This window comes from Nyctibius grandis, chromosome 19 (genome assembly GCF_013368605.1).
Source record: "Nyctibius grandis isolate bNycGra1 chromosome 19, bNycGra1.pri, whole genome shotgun sequence".
Classification (NCBI taxonomy): Eukaryota; Metazoa; Chordata; class Aves; order Nyctibiiformes; family Nyctibiidae; genus Nyctibius; species Nyctibius grandis.
Genome location: NC_090676.1, coordinates 3,313,547 through 3,339,467, shown reverse-complemented (window position 1 = coordinate 3,339,467; position 25,921 = coordinate 3,313,547). Strand labels below are relative to the sequence as shown.

Here is a 25,921-nt window from a genome sequence, read left to right as displayed (position 1 = left end):
GCTCTTCTGACGATGGGGTTTCCACCCTCGGAGGTGCTGGCAGTGGGGTCAGGTACCAGCTGGGACTCCCCAGAGCTGGCCCTGGGCTGAGCCTCTGGCTCTCGGTCAGAGTCGGCAGAGGGAGCAGCAGCCTTGGCTTGCTCACATCTCCTTGCCCCTCTGAGGAGCAGCCTGGAGAGCAGGTTTCCAGCACTGAATGGAGAGCAAAAGGTGAAGCCAGGAGCCACCTTACGCATTGCTCCATGGCCCAAAGAGCCAAGCAGTGGCCGCCGCACAATCCTGCTTCCAAACTGCGCCCGCATTCAGAGCCCTATCCTCCACCCCTCTCCCCTACTTGGGTAAATAGCAAACAGAAGAAGGGGGTAAAACGCCCCCCAGCGCCTTCACGATACGATCTGTACTTGCCCCCCAGCAAGCCCACACACTGTGTACACCCCTGAGGTAAGTGTAGAAATGTGCAGTGCCCACCAAGGGTTACTGGTTTTGAAATCATACCTACCTCACGCCAGTTATCCAGCTAAACAGCCACACTTTTCGTTTTCCTCATTTAAGCAACAAAACCCTTTTTTCTGTATTGACTATATATATCTTCTCCATCCTCAAGTTTAAAAATATTATAGGCAAATTCCTGTCTTTGCCTATTTTTAGTTGCTATTGTCCACTTTGACATTTTGGTGTACAGTATTGACTTGGATGTGCATGGATCCGGCAGAGGCTTTGGAGGGGTTTTTCGGTAGGAAGTGGCCAGGGAACACAAGCTGTGATGCATTTCTGCATTTTAATTCATTACTTAGAGCTCAGCCCAAGGGAAGGCAGTGCACTTCCTCAAGTACCACTTTATCTTCTCCTCCAGGGACCCTTGGGTTTGGAGGGAGCGAGAAAGCAATTGCACCACCTGCATGGGAACCAGCTCCAGATAATGGAGTTTCCCAATGCAAAGTTGCTTTTTGCCACCGTATTTTTCCTTCTTCAAATGACTCCCACCTCTCCGTCCTCAAAGGTGACTTGGCTGGGGATGCACTTTGCAAGCAGGCCATGTTCAAGTGGAAGCACCATTAAGTTTTTCAGTTCCTAGGGTATTTCTCTCTAAGCAACACCAGTTTCTGTTGGAAATTTTTGTCTAGGATGGCAAAAGGGCTTTCTCATTCACTCAAAGCAAGCTGTTTCCACCATGACCTCTTGGTTCAGCTCTGGCTTTGAAGCACCTCACATTGATCATTGACAGATGGGGTAAACAGAGATGTAAGATACCCTCCCAGGCTGTGCCAAGCTCTTGCTGATGTCAGAAGGACCTGAGCGTAAGAGTGAAGGTGTTCTTCTAGTCAACTCTAGAAACACTACCTGATAAACTTTGGAAAACTGGTAACTCTTCATGACTTAACTGTCCTTGCAACATTGCAGTAACCTCTGAAATACAGAGTCAGGCAGCTCTGCCAGCACAGCTCATGAACATCAGCCTTTCCTTTACCACCTCTTGACCCACAGCATCCCACTCCCATCAGGGGCTGCCCACCCAGCACCTTCTCTTCTCCACAGCCTCTGAAGCACCCTGTACCCCATAACTGTACTCCTTGCCAGCCCTGACATTTGTAAACACGCTCCTGTGACCGACCTCGGCGAAGTTGGAGTCTGATGCAGAAGGGAAAATATTCCCTTCACTTGACATACCTACGTGTTAAAATGAAACAGGCTTGTACAGGGAAAAACCTCGCCCTTATCAGTGTGACATTGTGGAGTCTCACGATTATAATCCAATATTAGCGTGCGATAGGGATCCTGCTGGTGGTGCAGCCCGTGCCGGGGGAGAGACTGGACCTTGCGAGTGACCTCTGCCTGGCTCACAGGTCTGCCTACACCTGCTGCATAACCCCCAGCACGTCCCTGCACCAACACAGGTATTTCTGACTTTGGGAGGGGAGAGGGAGGTTGGGACCCTTCCTCCTCAGCCATTGCCCTTCTGCAAAGTGCTCTGTAAGAGAAACCAGCCAGCAGGAATAGCTGGATCTCTCTGGGCCTCCATCACACCCCAAAATCTTCCTGAGCTTATGGCAGGAAGGACTATGGGAAACAGGGAGAGCTCTGTGCTGGGAAGATGCAGCAGGGCTGAAGGGGAGGTTGGATGTAAATCAATGCCTCTTCCCATTGGTCTGGTCTCCAGATCTGGCCCTCTCCTCTGCCCTGGAGGCCACAAGCTCATTCAGGTTCCTGCTCTTTATCTTACACTTGCGCCATTACTCCAGTTTTCAAGACTCACCTTTTTAATACAGTAATCACAGGAGGTGTGGAAGTGCTATTATCTGCACTTTATTCTGCTAATACCTGCTTCCCCCACAGCGCAGGACAGAGGCTCAGGGGGGACAGGTCAGCCCCATTGCCCCCCTTTTTGGGTGCAGGAGGCAGCATAGGGAGCCAGGCAACTTTGTCCCCAACAGGCAGGTCCCTGAGCTCACCCTGCTCCAGGACAGCTCTGAGCCGCAGCTGGATTCATCCCTCCAACACCAACATCCTACAGCAGCAGTGCAGTCATCTGAGGCTCCATCTCAAGTCACTGGAGATGGAGCCCTCATCCACAGAGATAACAGACTGCTTTTTAAAGCACAGGTTGAGATGTAATAGCATGAAACCAGAAGCTGAATCTTTAAGGGAAAAAACATCAAATATTCCAAGGTTAATAATAAATCATAAGAACCCACTGAACTGGAACAAGTAGAGTGGATTTGCACTGGCAGAAGGTTATTTTTCCCCCCTGAATAATCCATTCACCATGCACCCCCTGCCACGGCTCCAGAGTGCAGGTGACAGCCGTCCTTGGCTCAAAGGTTATTGCGTGAAGCAGAGTTTGGCCCACAGCCCTGCTTCCAGACAGGGGGGTTGGACAGAAGCAGGCAGCTTTTCATGGTCACTCTCTCCTCCAAGCATGGCATGGCTTTGGTATCTAAGCTGAGGAGAAGAATGCAACAGAAGGCCAGCAAGCTTTCACATCCAACTGGGACCCACGAGAGTAAACCTTGTTCCCTCATCCTGCAGTCAAACCCAAAGGGACTCTGAAACCTTTCCTCTTTCCATAAATAAAGTGATATATGTCAAAGTGTTATACTTGGATGTGAACCTGAGAAGCCCTCTGACAAGTGATGAGCTTAGGAGCATTAAAGCCACATGCTCTGTGGGGAGGGCTGCAGCAGAGTCCTTCTGGCACCCCGGCACACACCGAGCCTCCCACAAACCTCTGCCCACAGCTGGCAGGGCCAGACCAGCCACATGTGCCTTTTCATATTTATCATCCTATAATCTCTCTGGCTCAAGGAAGGACATTTAATGTGCCAATCATATTCACATTGCTGTAGTGATTTATTAGTGTGGTGGAATGAGATCCTGGGAGAGTCTCTCTTGAAGGAAATGGGAGGAGAAACAGGCTGGGGAGTCTGCAAGGTTAATTCACTGGGGAATTGCTTTATTTTTTAATTCAAGGAAAATTTAATCATGCTTGTCAACTATTTTAAGGAAAAAACAATTACCTCGGGTGCTAACACACTGTAGAGACAAGCATAACTAGGGACTGACCTGAGTTATCCCCCTAAACCCAAACCAGATTTAAATTTTTCCAAACCAGGGGCAGGAGAAACAGCACCGCTCACCCAGGCAGCCATGTGCACTTCCCCCAGTTGTGAGATCTAAAACTAATATTAAATTTTAGCATGGCAGTGGCTAGATGATGCTAGAAACCCTCCTTTTGCTTTAAACCCACTCGTAGCTCTGCCTGTACTACTAGATAACTACATTAAAACTACCAAAGAGCAGCACAGGCAGCAGCCCACACCCCACACCACATCGATGGGATGCCCAACTTTTGTCCCTGCCTTACAAGCATCCCTGGCTGGACTTCAAGAGCCACGCGGGGCTGCTGAGAGAATCCATTTATAACCAAGACAGTGGAGATCCTACTCAGCACTACGGAAAGGCTTTTTACGTCATAAATTGTATTTAAAGGCTCTTTCAAGAAGGCAAGCAAATTTAAGAGGGCAGTTAGCTTCTGGCACTTTGCTGCATAACTTTATTTGAGTATTCAATTTCCTCCTTCATTCATAAAGTAAACATCTGAGTTATCTGAAAGTGACTGTATACTTATGCAGTGTTTTCTTAAAAGAGTCAATAGGAGCAAGGCGACATAAAATGCTTCAGAGAGCATGACACAGGAAAACACAAGCCTTTAAATTATACACATTCAGGAAACGGTTGAATTCAGCATTTTAGATGGAAAGGTTAAAATGTTTGTGCTGAATTGTATTAAATCTTTCACCAGTAAATCCTGTAGGAAGCAGAACATTTGAAGGAGCCTACTTATTCCCAGTGTCTAGGAAAGACTCCCAGAGTTTCAAAGGAAAACGCCCATTAATCTCATTGGACAAGTGCAATCTAATAAAAGCTGTTGTTAAATTAAGGCAACTTTGTTATTAAGTGTTTTCCAAATTTAGTCTATTTTCCCCCCCCAACAAAATCCCTTTTTGTTCTGGAATGGAGGAACTTTGTTGCTTTCCAGCCTGAAATGATCTTTTTCAGGAAGACTGTCACACAAAGGGTTGGAAGTCCACCTAGTAGGGAATAGTTTCATTTACTACACATCTGCCTTTACAGGCTTTTTATACAGATAAATGAGGTCTCAGTTTGGGCATCACGTTAGCATTATAAATATCCTATCAACTTTAATGGACTGAATGAGGCCCCTGTTGCTTTGGGAGGGCAAAATCCCAGGAGGAGCCGTGCTCCAGCCCTGGGGAGGACAGCATGGTGCTGGCAGGGCTGCTCAACAGTGGCTTATCTCTGTTCCAGGATGGGTTTGCAGATCAGGTCCATCAGCAGGACTATCCCTTGCCTACTGGCTGACCCCAGCAGTGATTGCATTTCTCAAACTTTACTATATAGACTGCTTTTACTCCAATCCCATAACAAAAATCCATGGACAAGAACCTGGGGCCATTCCTGCCACTGACCTCCTGTTGGACCTACAGCAAGTCACTTTGCCTCATTGCATCTCAGCTCCATCACCGACAAAGTGTGGATGTGACAGATGACCTCTTACATGAAGATGACACCAGAAAGTGCTCTTATCACCACAGGGTTAAAGGTGGGGAGCCAAGCTTGAAAGTCTGACAGAAATTAAACATTTTAGCAACATTTTTACCAAAAATCTCTCTGGGGAAGGGAAGAAAAATCAACTGACAACAGGGCAGGATATTCACAGCCTCTTTCCAAATTATGACTGAATCAATAGTGGAGGACTGAAAATGCACAGCTAGATTTATTTTTTTTTTTTTAAAGAGGAATTTAGCACTTCTGGAGTCTGGAGAGCCTGAGGATCTGAAGCATTGAAACTCGTGAGCTTCTCTGTGGTCAATTCAGACTTGGCTGGGAAGGGAAATTCTCAGCTTTCTTACAAAACAAACTAAAAGCAAAACAAACCACTTTTCCTGGTGAGACTTTCATTCAATTCTGCAGACTCAGGAAGCTCACCAGATAAGCCTGCACCCCAAGGATACACTCCGAGCCGGCTGAAGCCTAGACCGAAACTGGCAATTAGCAGGAACACAGCACGCTTAATGAATTAACACATCTGGGCAGCCTGACTCAGTGTGGAAAAATAACCTAAACATTTGTGGTGTTTTCTGCAGCCCAATTGTGCACCTCAAAAAAGGTATCAATGATAAAAAAAAAGCATGTCAGTCTCCCAAGAAACCTCCTGAGGAAGTCCCCAAATTTCCTGGTTCTGAGTAGGACTGAGAAATCATAGGGATTTCTCCCTGACTTTTTTTTACTCTCAGTTTTGGATCTCAGTGGGATATACAGAAGCACTCAAATACCCAGTTAAAAAAGCTTGTAAACCTCAAATCAGATTCTGGTTTTGTTTAGATTCTGTTCCTGATGAAGAGATAAGTAGATTCCTATTCTATCCAAACCAATTTCCCTCTAATTATGGACTGATCCCTAGCCTGTTTTCCATCAAAAAAATCAAAACTGAATTTAATTACAAGAGTAGAAGACAGATATTTCAACTGGAAAACATGGGTGCTATTGTGGTTTTATTGTTGGCTTTTGCCTCCTGCAAATGCAAGAGAGTTTGGTTGCCATTTATTCAGGCTGCCTTCAAAAAACAAAAGAAACTCCATCCCCAGTGACCTTGCCCAGCACGCTCCAGATGTAACTGATTTTGTGGTTATGTTACAAGCCCCACTGACACCGCTGTAACTGAAATGATTGGTGATGCACGAACCTAGCCAGAAAGGAAAAGCAAGACAGAAAAGGAAAAGTCAAGTGGTGTCTTCATTTCAGAGCAACCATAGGCTGCAAAAAGTTTAAGAAAAACCACTGTGCAAGCACAGAGACCTGAAACCTGGAGCTCCCAAGGAGGAAAAGTGCCAACATCTCAAACCAGCTAGTGGTGTCTCCAGTCTGCCCTCGCCATCATTCCCCAAAATTGTACAAGGCAGTGTTTTTCTTCTCTGCAACTTTGTTTTGGACAGGTACAATTTTCCAGGCACAGGAGACAAGGGCAGGACAAGTGCTCCCTCCCCATGAGCACCCCAGGATGCTGCTTGTGCTCTCCCAATCATGTGACTTCAAGGTGATGGGGCAGATGTAGCTCTTCTCTCCCCAGGTTTATTGCCATTAACACTGCAAATGCTGGCTCTGAAACAGTTCTGCATCCTTATCTAAAGATAAGGGCAAGCAGCAATGTCAAAGTCAATAACCTCAGAGCAGAGCCCATCCAAGAAGGAGCACTGTTATTAAAACTTGCTGCTCAGAAATGAGTTATCCATTATTAATATTTTAAATTGCTAAATCCTTTCTAATCATGTTTTAATATGAGGTAAAGCTGCAAGATTTAAAAGCAAAGCTCAAGCCACTGCCAATCTCTCCTGGGCATGTAGCAAAGCCTGCTGTAGGAATACTGATGAGGCCAACTTTCTTGCAGGGAGAGAGACTTCTGAAGCAGCTTTGCTGGGTCCTCAGCATCCTCCAAGAGAAGCTACATGACCTTTCCATGCTTTGGGACTTGTCTTGGAGCCACAGACACAGCAGGTATATTTACCCTGGATGCAGAGCACAGGGCCAAGCTGGCACACAGGGCTCATGCTCATAGACTCTCTTATGTGGATGCAAGGCTTAATTTAGGAGCAAGCTCTGGGATGTACCAAGAGAGAAACACATCCAGGAACAGTGTCCCTTTACTCTTATGGGAGTAAAGGGATTTCTACAGCTTTTCTTTCATGAGATTTCTAGACTCTTGTGGCAAGATCCTTCTGGTGCCTCAACGCACAGGAAGGATTTGCTCCTGGGGAAAGCCTTGTTTGGGGCATGACCTGGAGCATTGCTGCAGCCAGCAACCCAAGCTAAAGACAGTGAGGTCAGAGTTGCTGTTGACTGTGATGAACTTGGTTACAGAGGAATGATGGTCTGTCATTTATCACTTGTTCCAACAGAAGCAAGGTGATGGCAACACGTTCAGCTACATCCAAGTGCCAAGTCAGTCCCAAAAGGAATCCTGCCTTATTATAGCTGTATTATTAAATATAGAAATAATATATTATATCCATGATGACATAATAGGTTTAAAATGCTGTAGGACAGCAGAAAAGCTAGCTTACACCCTTGCAAGGGAATGCCCATGAAGTGAGGCTCAAACACCACAATTGTTCCTGAACGCTCACCATCAGGCATCACCCACCATGGAAGTCCTCTGCTCCTGTTTGGTGTTGAGGCATTATTAATCAGGGAAGAAAGATGTCAAGGTCAGGTTCAGGAGCAGCAATCACCTTGCAGTCCCCATCCATGCTGTCCCACGGTGGATGGACCTGCCGGCTGCCAGTGACAGAGCACCACGGCACAGGAACGTGCTCCCACAAAGCAAACAAAGGTGGATCTGAATAAACTGCCTCCCCAAAAGGCCACTTTATGGTGCCCTTTGAGCAGCGGCTTCCCCATTTAACGTTTATGCTTGCAGATCCCTGTACACACACAGTGTCTATCACAGCCTCCTTCGCACTCGGGGTAAATGATTAACGCTGCCAATTCCACCTTGCCGCTCACCTTAGTCCTCCTGCTCACACACGAGGGGTGGTGTCTCCAGCACTATTGTCCTTCCCCGCTCACTAAGGCCATAACACTAAAAGCAGCTTAAACACCGCTCCAGTTAGATGTCACAGCAGGCTCCTGAGGCTAAAATGCCCATCGTTTCCATTCATTTCACGAGCCAGAGCTATTCTTCTTTATTGCAAGCAAAGAGTGAACAGATGGGAAGAATGATAGCGACACCTGAAATAACAGCGACATTATGGCCCCACTCCGCGTCCCGTCTGCGCCCACCTCTCCTTTCCTCCCATTCAATCTTTCGGGTGGTCACACAGGAGGGTCAGTCCCACGCCTTGCCCTGGAGCAGGGGAAATGTGAGCGCAGGTGAGACTGGGACAAGGGCTGGAAGTTTCCACCAGTGTTTGCTTTAAGTCACTTGCTTGGTTTGGAGGAAAAAAATAGTATGAGGCACTCTTACTTTACTCTTTTCTATCCATTCTCTCCCCCATGTGTGCTTTTATTTGGCACTCATCCCTGAGATGAGGGCTCCCAAAGCTTTCACAGCCATGAAGCAGCTAGTTTTGCACCCAAGGCAAGACAGACTCTTCTACTTTAATGATAAAATTTTCCCACTTTCTCCAGTTTTTGTCTGGATCATCAGGAAACATAAATAACATCCTGTTAATGCGGTTAAATGTTTATATGGAAGACAGGTTCAGCATTGTTACCTTGCACCAGCTGAGGAACTGGCCCTCGAGGCAGCTCAGACTCCAACATTTTCAAACACCACAATAGTCAAGGTCTGCTCTTGGCCGCGTTTAACACTGCTGTGGAAATGCTTGTTGTAAAAATCTTTTTTTAAATTCCAACACTAATGCATTTCCTAATGGCATTAAAGACACCCTCCAAGAACAGGAAAAAGGCTGGTAAATGCTAATACTCCCAGTAACATCAGAGCACTGGAGATAAAGCTGCTTTTGCCAAATTTGACCATAGAGACAGTCCACCACTACTCCTGTTCTTTCCTCTCAACACCTACTGTGCCCACGGCATGATACCTGTGGTGGTACTCTTGGATATAAATTTTACTGAAACACAGGACCTGGGATTTTCAGAGAAGACAACAGGATATGGGCATAAACTCCCTTTAACAAGATCTTTTTGGTATGTGCTGCTTCTCACCAAGCTTCCCCTTGAGGATGAGCTTCCTTGAAATAAAAACACTTTGCAAAAGGTGTTACTGCCCCTCATTAAGTGTCTTCTGGGTTATTCAATGCAAATGTGATGCTGAACAGGAGAGGTTCTTGGAGACACCACCTCCTACCAACCCCTGGCCACAAAGCTTTCTCCAAGAAGGACCACCTGATGTGATGAAAGGAACAGTGCTCTTTGTTTTCTTCTTCTATGCATACAATGGTGAGATTGAATATTCAGCTCTGGTTTAGCTGCTGCACAAGTAGATAGCTCAGACATTTAATTACTGCAGCACATTGACCTGGAAAGCAACATGAGCTGTTTTCCTGGCTGGTACGCAACCAATTTAGCAATAAAAAGCACTGGAGAGGAGCAGGGAAGCTGGATGGGGACTGGGAAGTAACAGTGAATTTGCCTCTGCACCACCAAGCACTTCCAGAGCAATAAAAAAAACAGCAACAGAGCCCCTAAACCCCCATCAGCCCCTATAGCACCGCTGTACCTGGCTCACAGCCTTGCTTCCACCTTCTTTCCAGGAAAAAAAAACTCTTGGATCCACACAACACTTCACAGACCTGCCAAACACTAGGACCAAGAAACAGAAGCTCGGTACCCCCATCCTCTTATAACGATGATGGGCACATTCCTCAGCTGGCATAGATCAGCCTAACGAGTGACTTTGGTGCCCAGCTACACCTGAGGGATCCCCAGAGCCTGTGCAAAGGGAGAAGCAAACCCCTCTGCCAGCTGGGGGGTGTTTGCAGTTCAGGCAGAGCTCGGTGGGCAGCTGAGCCACCACATAAGTTGTGCTGAAGACTTCTGTGCACAGCGCAGGAAAAAATGATGGCTCTCTGTGCTCCAACATAAAAGTGACACCCCATTAGAGAGTCTGGGGCTTTAGGGCTCCCAGCAGAAATTAAACCACAACTTTCCATTTTCCACATAGAAATCAAAAAGAAATAAACTTTTAATTTTTTTTTTAAAGCAACTGCTTGTGTGAGCAATGATTTTATTGTGCTATTAATATGATCATAAACAAGAACAACATGTGTTTATAGGCTCAAGTGCTTCATTAGTCACTCGCTGACTTGGTAAAAATCACCGTGGCATCAGTATAAAGTGCAAAATGGAGCAGATCATTGTAGTCATGTTGTAAAATCATCTGGGCAGGTGACCTTTGAACAAAGGCAATTGATAGCTCCGAGGCAGCTGTACAACAACAGTAAAGATAATAGTTGTCCACAAGCCACCAGACCTGTAGGAGAGCAAACACACACCATGCCTGGGAAGGGGAGAGAGCACCAAGGGGACAGAGAAAGGTTTGGGAATGAGAAGTAAAAGCTGATCTCTGAAGTGTGTCTGCAAATCAGCCTTGTTTGGGGATGGGGTAGGGAGGGGTGAGCCTGGTCAAGAAGGTGGCCAGGAGTCAGGCAGGGCAGGACAAAGGATGCCACATGGGAAGCCCATAACCTCCGGGTCAGCTGGGGGTCTGGTTCTCTCAGACCTCAGTTCTGAGTCAATCTCCTCCGTTGTTGCCATCCCAAGCATTCAAACTCCTGCAAACATGTGGGCTGAGCTGGGCTGAGCCACCAGGCACTCGGAGGCTGTAGCAGCAAGACTGAGGATGTAGCATGAGATGGGAAGACCCAAACTTTCCCGTGGTTTTTGTTCACATCTGTTGGGGCAAATGCTCCTCCTTGCCATGTAATGAAGGGTGCAAAGGGATGTGGACTCCCTGAGGAAGGTCTTCAAATGGCAGGTTGGGAAGGTAATGGCTGGAAGGTGCGTGGGTCCCCTGGGATGTGGCTGCTGCAAGGCTGGCACCCGCACAGGGTGAGGTTCCCAGGGTGCTGGTTCCTCTGGGGGTGCAAGGACCAGGAGGAAAGGCAGCCTCCCCTCTCCCATGGGGCTGTGCAGATGAAGCTGCCTCTCCTGTTAGGGCTGAGCAGGAGACAGATGCCTGTGGGGATGGCTCCTGCCTTGGGCATGGGAGCAAAAGGTTGGGAGACAGCCCTGAGAAATGAAAAACCAGCCTCATGGATGATGCTGTCCAGTGAGTACAGGGAGCCAGCAGGAAGGAAAAAGTACACGTCCTGGTTGTTTCACTTCTTGTCACTCTGCCTCGTTTCGTCAGCCACCAGCCCCCAGAGCATCCCGACGCCCGGTCAATGGTTACCAACAGGCAATAAATAAAACCTCTGGAGCCACTGGTGTCAACATCTTGGCATTGTTTGGGTCTTCTTGTTTGCCTTTAAAATAACTCTCCCCCTCGGGGTCACACAGACAAAAAAGCGAGGACCCTCTGCCATCTTCTGTAGAAATCATCCTGCCACGACTTGTGTTGTGCTGCCTCTTTTTTGCCTGCAAATCTTTGGGTTTGGGGAACTGCCTGGGGATGTTACTCGTGCTACGCTCAGGGCTCCTCCTCCCTCCTGCCCACCCCCACCCCAACACATCACCTTGGGTGCCTGCAGGTCATCTGAGCCTGGGCCACATCACACGTTTTCCTGGCTCCCAGAGGCAAGGTCTGGGCTGGATTTGGGGATGGTGTCACCCCACCAGCCCCGTGCTGCTGGCTTATCCTCTGCACGGCTGTGCCCGGCTCTGCTGTGGATGTTGGCAGGCCAGAGAGTGGAAAAACAAACGGTGAAGACGTGGATCGGCGGTGAGAGCCCGGCCGTGCAAACACGCTGTGGCACTGCCGAGCCCAGCGCTGGAGGGGTGCCCATCCGTGACAGCCCCTGCCTCGGTGCTGGAGCTTGGCATGACGCAAGCTGCTAAGAAAGCTCTGGAGGCACGAGAAAAACTCCTTCAAAAACAGTTTTCGACCATGGGCTTTGATAAAAGGGTGGCTTGAACCCCCCCATGCCCGCACAGGGCTGCGTTGAGGGACCAGCCGCCCAGCTACGGCAGCACCGGTGGGGACTGATACTCCCCAGTGCCTGGAGCATCTCCTTTCTTCCAGCAAGAGTTGCATGGTGGAAAGCACCATCATCCACCTCAGCTGAGTTGTGACTTGATGTCAGATTTCACTCTCTCTGATCATCTTTAGCCTGTTGTTTATAATAAAAATCAAGCGATCCATCTCTTCTGACAAGAGGAAGAGTTGCTCCAGGAAGGCCTGGACAGGTCAACTTCTATATTAAGGAACTATTACTTGACGGCTTCCTGGCCATAAATAGCTGTCCAGCCAGGCTGGGGATTTTATTTAGAAATAACAAATCAAGCAGGCCATAGAAGTAACTTCATGACCTTGCTCACCCTTCATTTCCCACCCATCTCCCCTCCTCGGTATGGTCTTCTCCTCACCCCCAGGCTCGTCTGGAGCTTCAGGGTGCCCTTGCATGCGCCCAGCAGAGCATACTTCCCCATCACCCACCTTCCTGAGGCAGCTCCAAAAGCTGTAGAAACGCGTTGTTTCCAGCTTTTGGAAGTGTGATGTGGGTTTTGCATCACGGATGATCTTTTGCTACATCTCAGCTCCAATAAATTATTTTCTACTTGGCTTTCATTAAAATAATTAAAAAGGAATCTCTGCCTTGCATGGCTGAAAGCTGGAAACCCTCCATTCAAAACATCCCCAAAACTGGATGCAAACAAATATACCTCCAACATATCCTTTATTTTTCAGTCCCTCAAACCTTTCTCTTGACTTTTGGAGGACTAACTACTGATTTTCTAACGCTAAGAGCTGGCAGCACCAAAAACAATCAGGAAATACGAAAGAAAAACAGCAGTTCAGTATTCTTTTATTATTGGGAGGTTTTGACCATTTTTGTCATGTGGTTTGCCTAAAATAATATTTAAAAAATCTTTGTTTGGAGCTGCAAAGGGAAGAGCAGTGTGTTTATTTCATGTATGACTCATGAGCTCAGTGTTGATACGCTAAACGCTTCAGAAGCTAACACTATAGAGATGATCGTGTTTAATACAGAACACTAAATGTTTAAAACAACCGTTGCTTTTTTTTTTTCTTTTTTCTTCCTGTTGTGGCCAATAAAACATAAGGGAGGCCACGCAGTTTAGATTTTAATAAAATTAAGTTATTTGGTGCCATGTTATTACAGTCTTTATTAGAAAGTGGAATAAATTGCACACAGAGGAGTCATAGGAGGGAGAAATCACTGCGAATAAACATAGATTCTGGGATGCATTTATTTGCTGGTTTCATCTCAAAGGAGGAAGGCTTTCCCCGGGAAAATGGAGGCAGCCCCAGGGCTCCGGCCTCGAGGAGGCAACCCTAGTTCGCTCTGGCCAAGGATGAGCTTTTTGGGGAGCTGGTGCCACAGTGGGACCATCCCGTCCCCATCCAGCCAGTGTTTTCCACGTGCATCCTCCGAGAGAAACCTGTCCTCTGGCCACGGCTCAACACCCCGCAGTCCCGAAACGCTGGGACAGCCTGTCCTCCCGCCCGTCGGCCGTTTGCAGGGCCAGCCGAAAACGTTGGTCCCGAGGCTTTTTGCTGGAGGTTGGGGGTTTCTAGGCAAGTGCCAGGGCACACCAGGAGTCCTGCCGGAGGGGCACGCTCAGCCCAGGCTGTGGGGCCATGGTGGTGGGGGAGAAGGTGTAGTCCTCAGGCTCGAATTTGAACTCGCCGTGGCCGCCAGCCAGTGCCTCGTCCGACTGGCTCTGCGCCTGCCCCAGGAAGGGAAGCAGAAAGTAGTTAGAAAGCCTGTTATTAGCCAACGAGTCACTCTCCCCCTTGTCGTAATGCAGTGGTAGGACTAGGACGGATGAGGAACAGGGTGGGTTATTCCTGATGCTCCTGCCGCCCTTTGGAGGAGCCCGGAGCTGGGCAGGAAGGGTGCTCCATCCCCAGCAAGAACCAAGTGGGGAGGAGGCATCCTGGGGCCCATCTGCATTTATTTATTGGCTAAACATGTCCAGTTTGGAGATCTCTAGGCACGTATGTATCTTTTAAGAGTGCAGCACAAAACAGATTTATTGGTTTCAGCCAAAAAAACCCCTCTCCTATACAGCACAGCTAGCTCTGTGCTGGCACTTGGGTGCTGGAGCTGCGCTTCCCCTCCATGCACACATGTCCAGCTCGGGAAGGGCTTAGACCCAGCATAAAAATAGTGCTGAGTCACAAAATTTTGATGTGCGTGTTGATTTAGAGCCATTTTTTCCTCCACCAAGATAAAACAGCGACCCACCCTAAAGAAATCCTCAGGGCAGAAGCTCAGCCTTGCAATCCAGGGTCTCTGACAGCATTACAGCTCTGAGCACCTCAGGGCTATGAAGTGCAGATAACATATGCCCAGGGAACCTTTTCTTGGGACCTACAGAGGTTTCCACCCCACGCTGATCCCACCAACTCAACAGGGTTGTAACTCCCAGAATTTCACGGCAGCAGATGGGAATTTGCCGATTCGCCACTGATCGCCTCCGCGACAGCAGGGCTTGGACCTCCCAGTTCCCCACTGCAGGATGGAAGAGCCGATGGGAAGCCAACAGGCCGGAGCCCTTCCTGGTCTGCAATGTCTTGGCTCACACTCTCTGCTTTCCTCAGTCTGAGGCAGTCCATCGGGCTGGTGGCCCCCAACGCAATGAACCAATTGCTTAGCCTCATCAAGGCTCCCCAGGTCAGTGACTACCAACACATGTGGATCATCCACCCCAGCAGGCAATGGCTGCGGGCCCCTATGCCTTACCTGGGACACTGACACGATGGTTTGTCCGGGATATTGCGAGGTTGCGCTGGGCTCTGACTTTAAAGTGACCGTGCTGTCTGAGTTCGTAATGGAAGAAGGGGAGTTAGTGGCCGAAGTCGTAGACCCTGGAAGAAAATCAGTACAGGACGGTGAAGCAACATAGGTGCAAATCTGCTCTTAAGGAAATGTATATTTTAATGGCTACCATCACATCTCATGGTACGACTCTACTGTTCTCTTTCTCCATCGCGTCTCTGTCAGGGTAAGGCTTTGCGCTTGGCTGCCAAGATGCTGATGGAGGAGGAGGAGCACCCTTTCACAGCCTGGCAGTGCTGGTCCTGGTACAGGCTGGATGGACTAATGTTGAATGTCATGATACCTTCCCCTTGACTCTTTAATGCACCTTTCCCAGCCCTGTTTTTTCCCATTATTTGATTTAGCCCAGATCTGCTTGAACACGAGTGCTGGTGGGCTGGAACCTGGTGCTCACAGCGCAGAGGAACCTCACGGGAATATGACAGCAGTGATATTTCCCACTCAGCACCCATAGGCACGTGAGGCCTATGCATAAATACAGGCCCTACAACTAAGGCAACCATCAGGGAAAAAAAATCACAATATTATTTTCTAATTATTGCAATTTCTTGCAGAAGACATGTTGAGGTGAATTATGCTCCAAGCCCCCGTGATGGATCATAGCAGCACTGTACCTGTTGAGGTTTTGCCTTTGGTAATGTTTTTAGGCTTCCTTTTCCTCGTCTGGATGCTTTCCTTTTTCATGGCCAGAGGTCGTGGTACCTTGACATTCATAAAGTTTGGAGTCATTAATATTGTACTTTACTTAGCTCCTTCCCACACGTGCTGTAGCTCATGCAAAGCACCTAAAGTCCTTGTCCTTCACTAAGTGCTATTTTTCTCTGCAACAGGCCTTGGCTGGAAGATGTATAAGGCTAATAGCTAAGCCTTTCCCACAAATTTTGTTTTTTCCTTTATTTCCTATTTTCCTTTTCCTGATTTATTAGTGACCTTTATGACAGAGCCCTATTAAATTACACTGACAGACTGAGAGCCTATATGGCTCCAAGGGAACAGTCATGGGATAAAGAGACTCCAACCTTTACGGCAGAAGTTTGAAGAGGCCTGTATGGAGGGATGAAGTCTCCTCTTTGGCTGATGGACATGTTACCGACAGTTCCCATCCTCTGTGGATAAATGTTATCAGCCAGCCTCCATGTGGACTCCTTAGCATCCTTCACATATTCTCAACTATCACATCTAGGAGAAATACAATCCTTATCTCCATTCTGGGTTTGAGGAGCTTCAGTCTCCAGGTACTGGAGCCTGGTAGGTTTTCTTTTTGGGGAGTAACTTGGCAAACAACTGAATTAAGAGATACCCAGTGCCAGAAATCTCTCCTCTATACAGGTACCTTGTGAGAGTGTTCCAGTAACCCCTTAGCCTTATTCTGGAGAACCTCAGTAGACTGATATTTTAACTGTTCAAGGAGACAGGACTGGGTTATGGCTCTTCTGCATCTGGTCTAGAGGCTGGTCCCTTCAGACCTGATATCCTGGACCTGTTGGGCGGTGATCCCAGCGCCCAAAGGGTCCCTCCTGGTGCGATCGCGCTCCTTACCCCGTGAAGCTTCATGTACAACCCGCAGGCGTTGCAGACGGGCTCCCCTTCGGCGTTCCTTCTCCAGAGGGTGGTATTGGTTGTGTGGCAGTTAGTGCAACATAGGCCAGCACGTCTAGATGAAGACTTAAAAACAAGCACACACACACATGAATGCACACATAGGAGTGATTAATTGGGAAGTTTCCTTTCATATAAAAATAAAATCTCCCGTTACACCAGTTTCCTGGAAAATGTGAAACGCACACGATAGCCAAATTCAGATCAAAGAAATAACATTCAAATGAGATCACTCTAATTTGCAAGTGCTTTTTTTTTTTTGAGCTTGATAAACCTGGAAAATATCCTTGCAACTCGTTTCACAAACTTCCAACAAATCTGCTGGAAGTGATCAGGACTCGGACCACAGAGAACTTTCCTCCAGGAGATCTACTCAGATGGAGAAAGAGATGGAAAATGCCAGCCAGGCTTTAAGCACATGAAAAAAACTCCTCATGCTTTAAATGAACTCTTCTTCTGTTTTTCTGCACTCAGAACTACCACTAAAGTTAGCAACATCCCAATTAATCTCTAGTTTAAGACAACTGGAATCAATTGGCTGAACTGAGCAGAACCAAACTGAACTGGCCCATGGCGGGACCAGGGAGGTTGTTCTTTGCACGTCTCACAGATAATCTGTTCTCTTACAGGCCGCAGAAACACCGAGCAAACATTAATTAATGACATATTTTGTGAGTGCAGTGATTGCTGGCTCTGAAACACTAATACTTCCAAATGGAGAAGGAAAATATCCTGGCAGAAGCAGCAAACTCATTTCTGACAACTGTACTCCAAGCCACTGGAAAATCCACAAGTCTCTATATACAGACTTGTCAGCTCAATAGGCATTTCATTTGAAAGTCTCTTAACACTAGGTATTGAAACTATTTTAATAAAAGACTTCACTAAGTGTAAGATGCCAGTGGCATAAGTAATCTCCCAGGCTCTCCACATTCAGGTGTTTGACTATGTTCTTCAGCCTTGAGAAAAATCACTTTGATTCCTCTCAAAGGCGGACGATAGGTGATGCAGGCAATAAAGAACTCCCCGTTTGTTTATTCTTCCATTATTGCTTGATATCATGACTGAGCAATATGACAAATGAGGTGGGAAGAGTAGGAATAAAAATGAAATGTTTTTACAAGGTTAGCAGTCAAATAAAGATCAGCTTTGAGTTTCAAGAGACACAAGTGACATGCCCAAGCTTTGATTCGCCCATTGCTCAGCAAAGAGGTCTCAGCAACTATTTGCAAATACCAGTATTGCTTTGGAAATTACTTAGCTTTCAAGAAATAACCAGGCAAAAATAATAATACACTGAAGTGTGAGCTGACAAGCCTGGCACAGAGGAGGGGACAGCAATCCTTGTCCCTAATATGGGACATGGTGTCACAGCAAGATCCTGGAGCAGCTACAGAGCTTCCTTAAAGCCTTTCAGCTCCTGGGCTCTGCCGTTCATCCCCACAACCAGGAGGGACCTCAGCCCTGATGGGAGCGGAGGGAGGTGCTGAGCACCCAACGGGTGCAAGGGCTCTGAGGCCCAGCTCCTGCCGCGGGTGCGGTGGGGAATTTGGAGGCACTCAGCCCTGCGGTAACTGTGCCCAGCTTGGGCTGGTGAGATCTGTCATCACCTGCAGATGGAGAAAGGCCAACGCAAAGCCCTTTGGAAAGCCCCGAGATTTCTAGGCCACCACAGGCCCCTGGGAGGGAGGAACACACTGTCCCTTTTTCATACAACTCTTTGTCTGCGGCTTGGAGATGAGGTGGCAATAAGACCTGTGGCTCTGGTGGCCCAAGGGCAATGCCAACCCTGCCAGAGCTCTGCCCACCCTGCCAGCACTGCATGGTGACCTGCTTGTGGGCCTTGTGCTGGGCCAGTGGTACATGCTTTCTGCATCTCCTGCACATCACTTTGTGGGCTGCCTCTCCTCGCGTAGCCAGGGAGGGAAGAAACCATCCTCTGTGGCCAAATATTACAGTTTAAACCCCAGAAACCCCATGAGAACCTGACCCTGCAACACAACCTGCCAGCTTAGCAAGAAAGAGACAGTCAAGGCTACTGTTGCTCACTGAAGGACGAGGGTACAATACATTATTGCTGGTTTCCCAGCAGTTCCCTTAAAAGAAAATGCATTTCTGCCTGCCTCCACCCGGCTGCCTTTGTACCATTCTGACCTTGTCTAGGAAGTTGTTGACTTCAACATTGTGCTCCAGTGTTTATTTATACAAATGCAGCGTACACTCAAACAAAAACTCTTCACGGACCGGGCTTGACAGCCAAGTGCTGCTGATAAGCTCAAGGAATGGCGAGTTGGTGCCTATCAAATCAACCATGTGCGAGTGCTGCTTGGAGAGCCCAAAAAATTCAGAGCCAGCAGGGCAGGTCCCTTTGAGGGAGCCCAAAGCCATCAGAGACTTTGCTTCACCTCCTTTTCAAAGGTGGAAACGAAACCACAAGAGTTTCACAGGAAAAAGAAGCCTCTAAACCCCCAGATTTAATAAATGCTTCTCTGTCCCCCTTGCCAGCAGGATGGTGGGGAGGTGGTGTTGATAGGACAGAGGTTGAAGCAAAGCGTGCTGAGATACCCAAGCCCAGCTCCTGAAAGCGGGCAGTTCTGAGGCTCAGGGCCAAAGGCAGCAGCATCGTCTGAGATTTGCCTTTGTTATGATGGCTCTGGGCACACTTGCACCTCAGAGGACAAGGGAGCAGCAGGAACTGATGGCCAGGAGAAAGGCAAGGCACACACTGTGAATGCTGCATGACTCTAGGGTCCTATCAGGTTGCTCCACCACTGTGATCAGTCCCATTCCCACCTTCCCCAAAAGCGCCACCAAACCCATTATACATTGCAAACTGTAAAAGAAGGACAGGCTGAAAAATACCCCCCTGAGCCAAGCCAGCAAAACTCAGCTCCAGGTTAGTCCTTCAACTCAGGATGGGGTGGGAGCTGCTGAGCACAGGACGGCTGCTGCGTCCACGCCCCACGCTGCACCACGCGGTGCAGCTCTGCTCCTACACGGGGAAATTGCGTGTGCAAGGACGGAGCCATCCACCTCCAGCGGCTGCTCCTGGATGGTAAAAGTGATTCGGCTTTTAGGACTGGGTCTGAGGTATCTCCTTGTGAAACGCACCAAGGAACTTCGGCTGGAAAAGATACTGCCTAAAATAAAGTGCTACTCCCATCCTCCTCTGAGAGAAATCCTTTCTGCCAAAAGCCAGTGCTTTGAATTCAGACACATGCTGTAGCAAAACGGCTATCTCTGCTGCGTAGAGGATGTTGCCCTTATTGCAAAAAAAGAAACAAAAAATGAACTGGAAACCACACTACTATTGCTCGCCCTCTCCCACGCACAAGCAGGCTGAGCGCTACCAGGCTGCAGGACGTCGTTCCCGCAGTGTTATCTGGGCCACGTTGCGTTCTCCGGGGCTTTCAGAGGGACTTTGCTTTGTGAAAACATAAGTCAGAATAACTCCCAGCGTGGCATCTACTTACAGAACAAAGGTCATAACGTAAAGGACAAAAGCAACCATTTTTCCTCCCTGCGTCTGTATTTCACCGCGTTGTGAAACAGCCGATTTCATCGTTCCTAGAGCAACGCTGCGTCACCGTGTTCACCGCTCTGCTCCCACCCAGCCCGTGCAGGCGAGGTTATGAGCAGGGAAGACATCCCCCGCCATGGAAATCATCTGGGGGAAGAAACATCCCAAGCCACAGGGGTGCAGGTCGCTCCCTCGGTGGTGGATTTGCAGAGAACGCCTGGCACCCTCTTGTCCATCATCAGTGGATCCCCCTTCCTCCGACGGGGCAGAACTTGTTGCAATGTGAAATTTCAAACCCTTGGGAAAATCCAAGATTTTGAAATGTTTCATTCCAAAGTCGGGATGAAAAGTCAAAATTGCAGCCTCTTTCCTAACCCATAAAGCAAAATCCTCTCAGGTGTTTCAACCTTACTGAAACGTTTCCCCTGGATAAGAATCAGCTCTTTCATTTGGGCTTTATCATTATTGTATTGATAGCCAAAATAATAATAAAAAAGGTTGGAATTGCTTTGATAATTCCCGGCAAGATTTGCTCACCCCTGGGAAACGGTCTTAACTCTGCAAACCAGCGTTCTCCACCAGAAAACTTTGTTGAAATGTTTGCTGAAAAATTTCTCCCGGGTGCTACGTACAGGGCTGTGCCGGCAATGGCAGAGGAGCAGGCAGGGAGCTCGGGGTGGGTGCGCGGGCAGGGTGCAGGCAATACAAGGCTGGCTCCCTTCCCACGCGCCGAAATAAAATACTGAATAGCAGCGAGGTCTCTCCAATTCCTTTTGGGAAAAGCTGCTCAAAAAACCCTGGAAATTCATCCAGCGCCACATTTTAATTCCAATCCGAAATGCGGAGTTGGATTTAAGCTGGTTTGCACCGATCTCTCGATGCACGGATCGTATTTGCTCTGAAGAAATCAGCAGCGTCACTGAGATTTGCAGCACAGCAGCGACCAGAGCCCGCTGCCTGCACGCAGATTTAATGTCATTTTATTAGACACCAGGAGGGTTTTGGATAATGCTAAATATTTCACAGAAATGCCTCGATTTTGATGTGATGAACAAAACAGGCTGATTTTCCACGGAGCCGGTCCTCATTTCATTTTGCAAATCCAGACACACTTTTCCAGGATCGGAATCAGAATAAAATATCTTGCTCAAGCCCAACTTTTTTTTTTTTTAATGGTTTTCTTACATAGAAACTTGTCACTGTTGGGTTATTGCTAATAATTTGTTTTGCAATGCAAAAAACTGCGGGAATACACCCTGAGCAAAAGCAAAAGGAGCTCCCAGCTGCTCCCCAGCACGGCTCCGACAAACATCCTGTTTGTAAGGACGGCTGCTGATGACAGGCTCTGAAACCAAAACTGTTACCACCAAATTTAAACATCCCAAAGCGACTCTAGAAAAAAAAAAAGGAGGTGCCTTTCCTCTCTCACGATGGGATCCCAATTGGAGGAAGCCCAATATCACGTTGTGGAGGGGAATTAATGCTTTAACCTGCAGAGAAACCGGGAACAACCAAACCCCAAATCTCTCCCATAGGCAGTGGGGGAACTGGGCCTCATCCTGCTCCATCGCGAGCGGCAGCAAACCTGCCTGGGCCAGCTCACGATCAGCCCTGTGTCCTGTTCCACTACCCTGCCTAGACCGTGTGTGTCTGCATGAAGAACTAGGAAATAATAATAATTATTATAGAATAAAAAGCAACGTGCTCACTGCGGGAACGGAGCCGGGGAAGCCCACAGAGCCCCAGACCACAGGCAGAGCTGCGTGGCCCCTGCTCGGCTGCAGTGCAGCCCCTCCGAGCAGCCCTGGGACCCCTCCGGTCCCTGCTGCCCTCTCCCCGTGCTGCCCACCAGCCGTGCCGGGGCAGAGATCCCTCTGGCTTCACTGCTCCTCCTGACCCGGGCCAGCTCTGCACAACACAGGGCTCCCGTCAGTGCCGATGGCACTTCATTTGTGGGAGGATGGAGGGTCAAACAGGCCCTAACACAAGTACAGAGACCCCGACAGCGCAGGCACTGCGACAGCCCCCGGCTCCTGCCCTCCAGCCACCCCCCCCGGGTGGAGCAGGGGATCCCTGCGGGGTTTCCCCCTCTTACCAGCCTCTTCTGCGGCTTGAGCGGCCGGTTGATGCCGTTCATTTTGTGGTAGAGCCCGCAGGCGTTGCACAGGTAGTGCCCGGTGCCGTCCTTCCTCCAGAGCGGCGTGGACATGGCCCCGCAGTTCACGCACTCCCGGCCGTCCCCAGGGAACTCCTCCAGGTACTCTAGAAGAAAGACCCAAGGTGTGCAGGTCAGGAGCCGTCCCCACCTCACAAGGCCACCCAGGGCCAGGCTACCCACGGGAACCCTGCGGAAGAGGGTCCCTGCCCCTCTGTGCCCAACTTCTCCTCTGCGAGGGACAATCCCTGCCCGGGGAGAGTTTACCTCCACCCTACAAAATGTGGACCAAAACTCTCTATTCCCTCTACACCTTAATCTTTTAATATTGTCCTCAAAGACAGCATATTCCCTCATCCCTTTCCCAAAAGACTTCAAAGTGCTGAGCGTGGCTGGGGTCTCCCTGGGATGGGAAAGGGATGGGAGCCCATCATCAGGAGAGCGTGGTGTTATCCCTGCGCTGGGCACAGCCCGGGCTGCAAAAATAAATTGGGGGAGGGGGGCAAAATGGGGCGATTTTCCTAATTTCCATCAAGGCGCGTTGGTCGCTGGCCAGTGGGGACAGCCCGGCTGGGGAAGGGCTCGGGGCTGCCCATGGAGCAACGCCGGGCTGCGGCTCTGCTCGCCCCGCGGGGCGCCCGGGGCTCCCCGGGAGAGCAACACCGGCCGCCCGGGACCCCCGGGAGAGCATCACCGGCCGCCCGGGGCCACAAACTCCTGCTAGCGAGGCTCTTCCTCACTTTTCTCCCCCCCTTCCCCGAAAGCCCCGGGAAGAAGCCGCGGGGCCGCCCGCTCCGAGCACCATCCCCGCTCCGTGTCTGCCCCGAGCGCGGCTCCGCGGCAACCGGGCAGCCCGGAGCAAAACCGAGGGACCCCTCGATTGAGAGTCGGTCTCTTTCCTCCTGCCGCTTTCTCTCTTTTTTCGAAATAACTTCCTCCCCCTGGAATGTTATTTTCTTCCGAAGAAAAATACGCTTTTAATTTTTTTTTCATCTTCGATCGTATTACTAATGATCAAACGGAAACAAAAAGGAAAAAGAACAAAAATTTAAAAAGGGAAAATGGAAAATAAAAATCAAATGTAAAAAGTAATAAAAAAGAAAAAAGTTGCAATAATTCATTAAATGAAAAAAGAATAGTTTACGCTACTTAAGAGCGGTTTACACTATTCAAGAGCAAAAATAAACGGCAGAGAGGACGGCAGCCACTATTCCGGATCCCAAACCACCAAATTCAAAATGCAGAAGAGATTTTTGCCCCATCACCTCCCTCGGCAGGAGCGGGGCGATCCCTTCCCGCACAGCTCAACTGATTTCCCCAAACAAAGAGAAAATCCTGGAAAGAAACCGCTCCCGAGCCGCACCGGCGTGGGAGGCAAAGCCGAGGGGAGGGGGCTGCTTCCCTGCTTTAACTTTGTTCTTGGGGTAAAGATAAGACAATTCGGTTCACCGCAGTAAAGATGATAACGCGGCTGAGATCTTGAAGTGGCTTTTAAAGGACTTTGCAAACCACCGCCGGAGGAGGAGGGTGAAATACCCCCGGGGTTATAAACCCTGCGCACGGAGAGTCCTTTTAAACCAAGCCCCAAACTTTATTTGCTCGGAGCTTGGTTTAAAAAGGTCTCTCCGGCGTGGATGCAAACGAATTGCAGTGGGGTTTATTGTTCAACGCCTGAGTGGGTTTCAGTGTCTCTCCAAAGGCCGCAGAGCGATGGATGCAGCTGCGGACCTGTTTGGGAGAAGGCGAATTAGGAGACCGAGAGTCTGTTCAAATATAAACTAATTTACCACAATAAATTACTTAAAAGGGAGGGAGCTATAAATCTGCCCCGCTAATTTAAACACAAGGGTAAGTACTGAAGCACAGGCACAAAGTCGATATTGTGGGAAGGAGATATCGGGGGGGTGGGGATGGGGGGGAAAGGGATTGAACGGGCTCTGCTCCTCTGTCCTGCGGGGGAATTGCTCTCCTTTGAAACGTGTTTTTTCGTGTCACACACACCGCCCCCCCCGCTCTGTCCAGGGGCAGCCAGCCACACACCCCCGTGTCCGGACCATCTCTCCATCCCTGAATAAAATCATCCCCTGCTTTCCCGTCGGGGATGGCAGTGGGGCAGCTCACCCCAGGGCCCGGCCACCAACACTCCTGGGGATGGGGATGGCTCCGACCCGGCGCTGAGAGCCGGGAAACGTCTCGGCGCCCCGAGGCGACGGTGAAGGGCGACGGCAACCTACCGAAAGTGGACCTGCGGCCGGGTAAAGCCGCCTGCCTCGTCTGCAGGCTGTGCAGCACGCTGCTCTCAAAGTGTCCGGCCGTCCAGGAAGGCGGTATCTCGGGGGTCACGTAGGCGGGGTAGGGGCTGGAGTAGGACCCGTTAACGGAGCGCACCAAGGCGTTGCCGTACTGCTCCCGGCCCCCGCCGCCCAGCAGCAGGGGCCCCTGGTAGGCGCCGTCGCGGCCCGGGGGGCTGCTGCCCGGGGGGCTGTGGGAGTAGGAGAAGCCCGACGGCGGGTGGGGGCTGCCGGCGTTGAAGGCAGCGGCCTCGCCGCCGCTCTGCCCCCAGCCCGGGGGGTTGGCGAGGTGGCTCTGGTGCGGCTCGCAGCTTTGCAGGTAGGGCAGCGTCTGGAGGACGGAGGGTACCCGGGTGGTGGGCACGTAGACGGGCGAGCCGGCCGACGAGTGGAGGAAGTTGCTGGAGTCGTGGGAATAAGCCGACTGGCCATGGTTGGGGGCGAGGGCCAGACCCTGATACATGTTCCGTCCTCGGCGGCGGCGACGGCTGCTCAGGGCCCGGCCGGCTGCGCCCCGACGTTGCCGAGGGGCTCACTCAGAGGAACCTGGGGGGGAAGAGCCGAGAGCCGCGGGCTGAGACCCCGGCACACCCCGGGAGAGCCCGGCCCGGGGCTCTTCGCACGCGTCGGCGTTGCCCGGGGCGAAAACGCCTCTCCCCTGCCTGAAGCAGGGGCTGTAATTTGTAATTATTTTTTTTTTTTCCCCTTTAAACTTTCCTCTGGTCAGCGCGTCCCGCGGGGGAAACCCGCGGCGCCGGGCCGAGAGCAGCGGCCGAGCCACGGCGAGAAATAAGCTCCGCGCAACGGGCAGCGGCTGCCGCCCGCGGCCCCTTCCCACCGCCCGCCCGGGCACTCCCAAGGGGCCGAAAAAAAAAACCAACATTTTTTTTTTCTTTTTTTTTTTTCCCCCCCAAAAAAGTATTTTTCTTCCCGTCTTTTTTTCGAGCCCCGGGCCCGAAGCCCGCCTCGGGGCCTTGCTGGCGGGGAGGCAGCCGGCCCCGGCGCAGCCCCTCGGGCGCCCGGGAGCGGGGTCCCGGCGGCCCTGGGCAGCGGCCCCAGACCGGGGGCATCCCCGGTGTCCCCCATCCACCAGCGCTGCCGCTTTCTTGTTAAAAAGTGAAATAACCCCCAGGCAGGCCTCTCCGTGCGGACCGAGAGCTCAAGCCGCGGAGCACCGCAAGAGCATCCCGGCCCCCCGTCCCGGGCCGCTCCTCCCGCACAGGTACTCACATGGCAGCGGGCCGGGAGCGGAGCCGGGCATGGCCGGGTGGGCATGAAGCTGCGCTCAGACCGTCCAGGGCAATCCCAGGCAAATAAAAATAATAATAATAAAAATATAATAAAGTTT

General features: G+C 50.0%; 1 protein-coding gene across 2 annotated transcripts; it reads right to left on the bottom strand.

Annotated features, from left to right (window-relative positions):
• Positions 1-13,728: 13,728 nt before the first annotated feature.
• GATA5 (GATA binding protein 5) lies at positions 13,729-25,036 on the bottom strand. Of its 2 annotated transcripts, XM_068416254.1 has the most exons (7): positions 24,517-25,036; positions 22,223-22,389; positions 16,548-16,673; positions 15,623-15,710; positions 14,926-15,037; positions 14,488-14,494; positions 13,729-13,893 (listed from the first exon to the last, which is right to left on the bottom strand). In XM_068416254.1, exons 1-7 carry the CDS (start codon positions 25,034-25,036, stop codon positions 13,738-13,740), a joined length of 1,176 nt encoding a protein of 391 aa, XP_068272355.1. In that variant the 3' UTR covers positions 13,729-13,737. The 2 variants fall into 2 exon arrangements, with proteins under 2 accessions (XP_068272355.1, XP_068272354.1); XM_068416253.1 differs by lacking the exon at positions 14,488-14,494 and having other exon boundaries at positions 14,913-15,037.
• Between the last annotated feature and the right edge of the window lie 885 nt (positions 25,037-25,921).

Coding starts and splice junctions, on each gene's coding strand:
- GATA5 (XM_068416253.1), bottom strand. CDS start 25,036: ATGTATCAGGGTCTGGCCCTCGCCCCCAACCATGGCCAGTCGGCTTAT. Junction 22,390..24,516: donor CGGCCGCAGGTCCACTTTCG/GTAGGTTGCCGT, acceptor TCTTTCTTCTAG/AGTACCTGGAGGAGTTCCCT. Junction 16,674..22,222: donor TCAAGCCGCAGAAGAGGCTG/GTAAGAGGGGGA, acceptor CTTGTTTTTAAG/TCTTCATCTAGACGTGCTGG.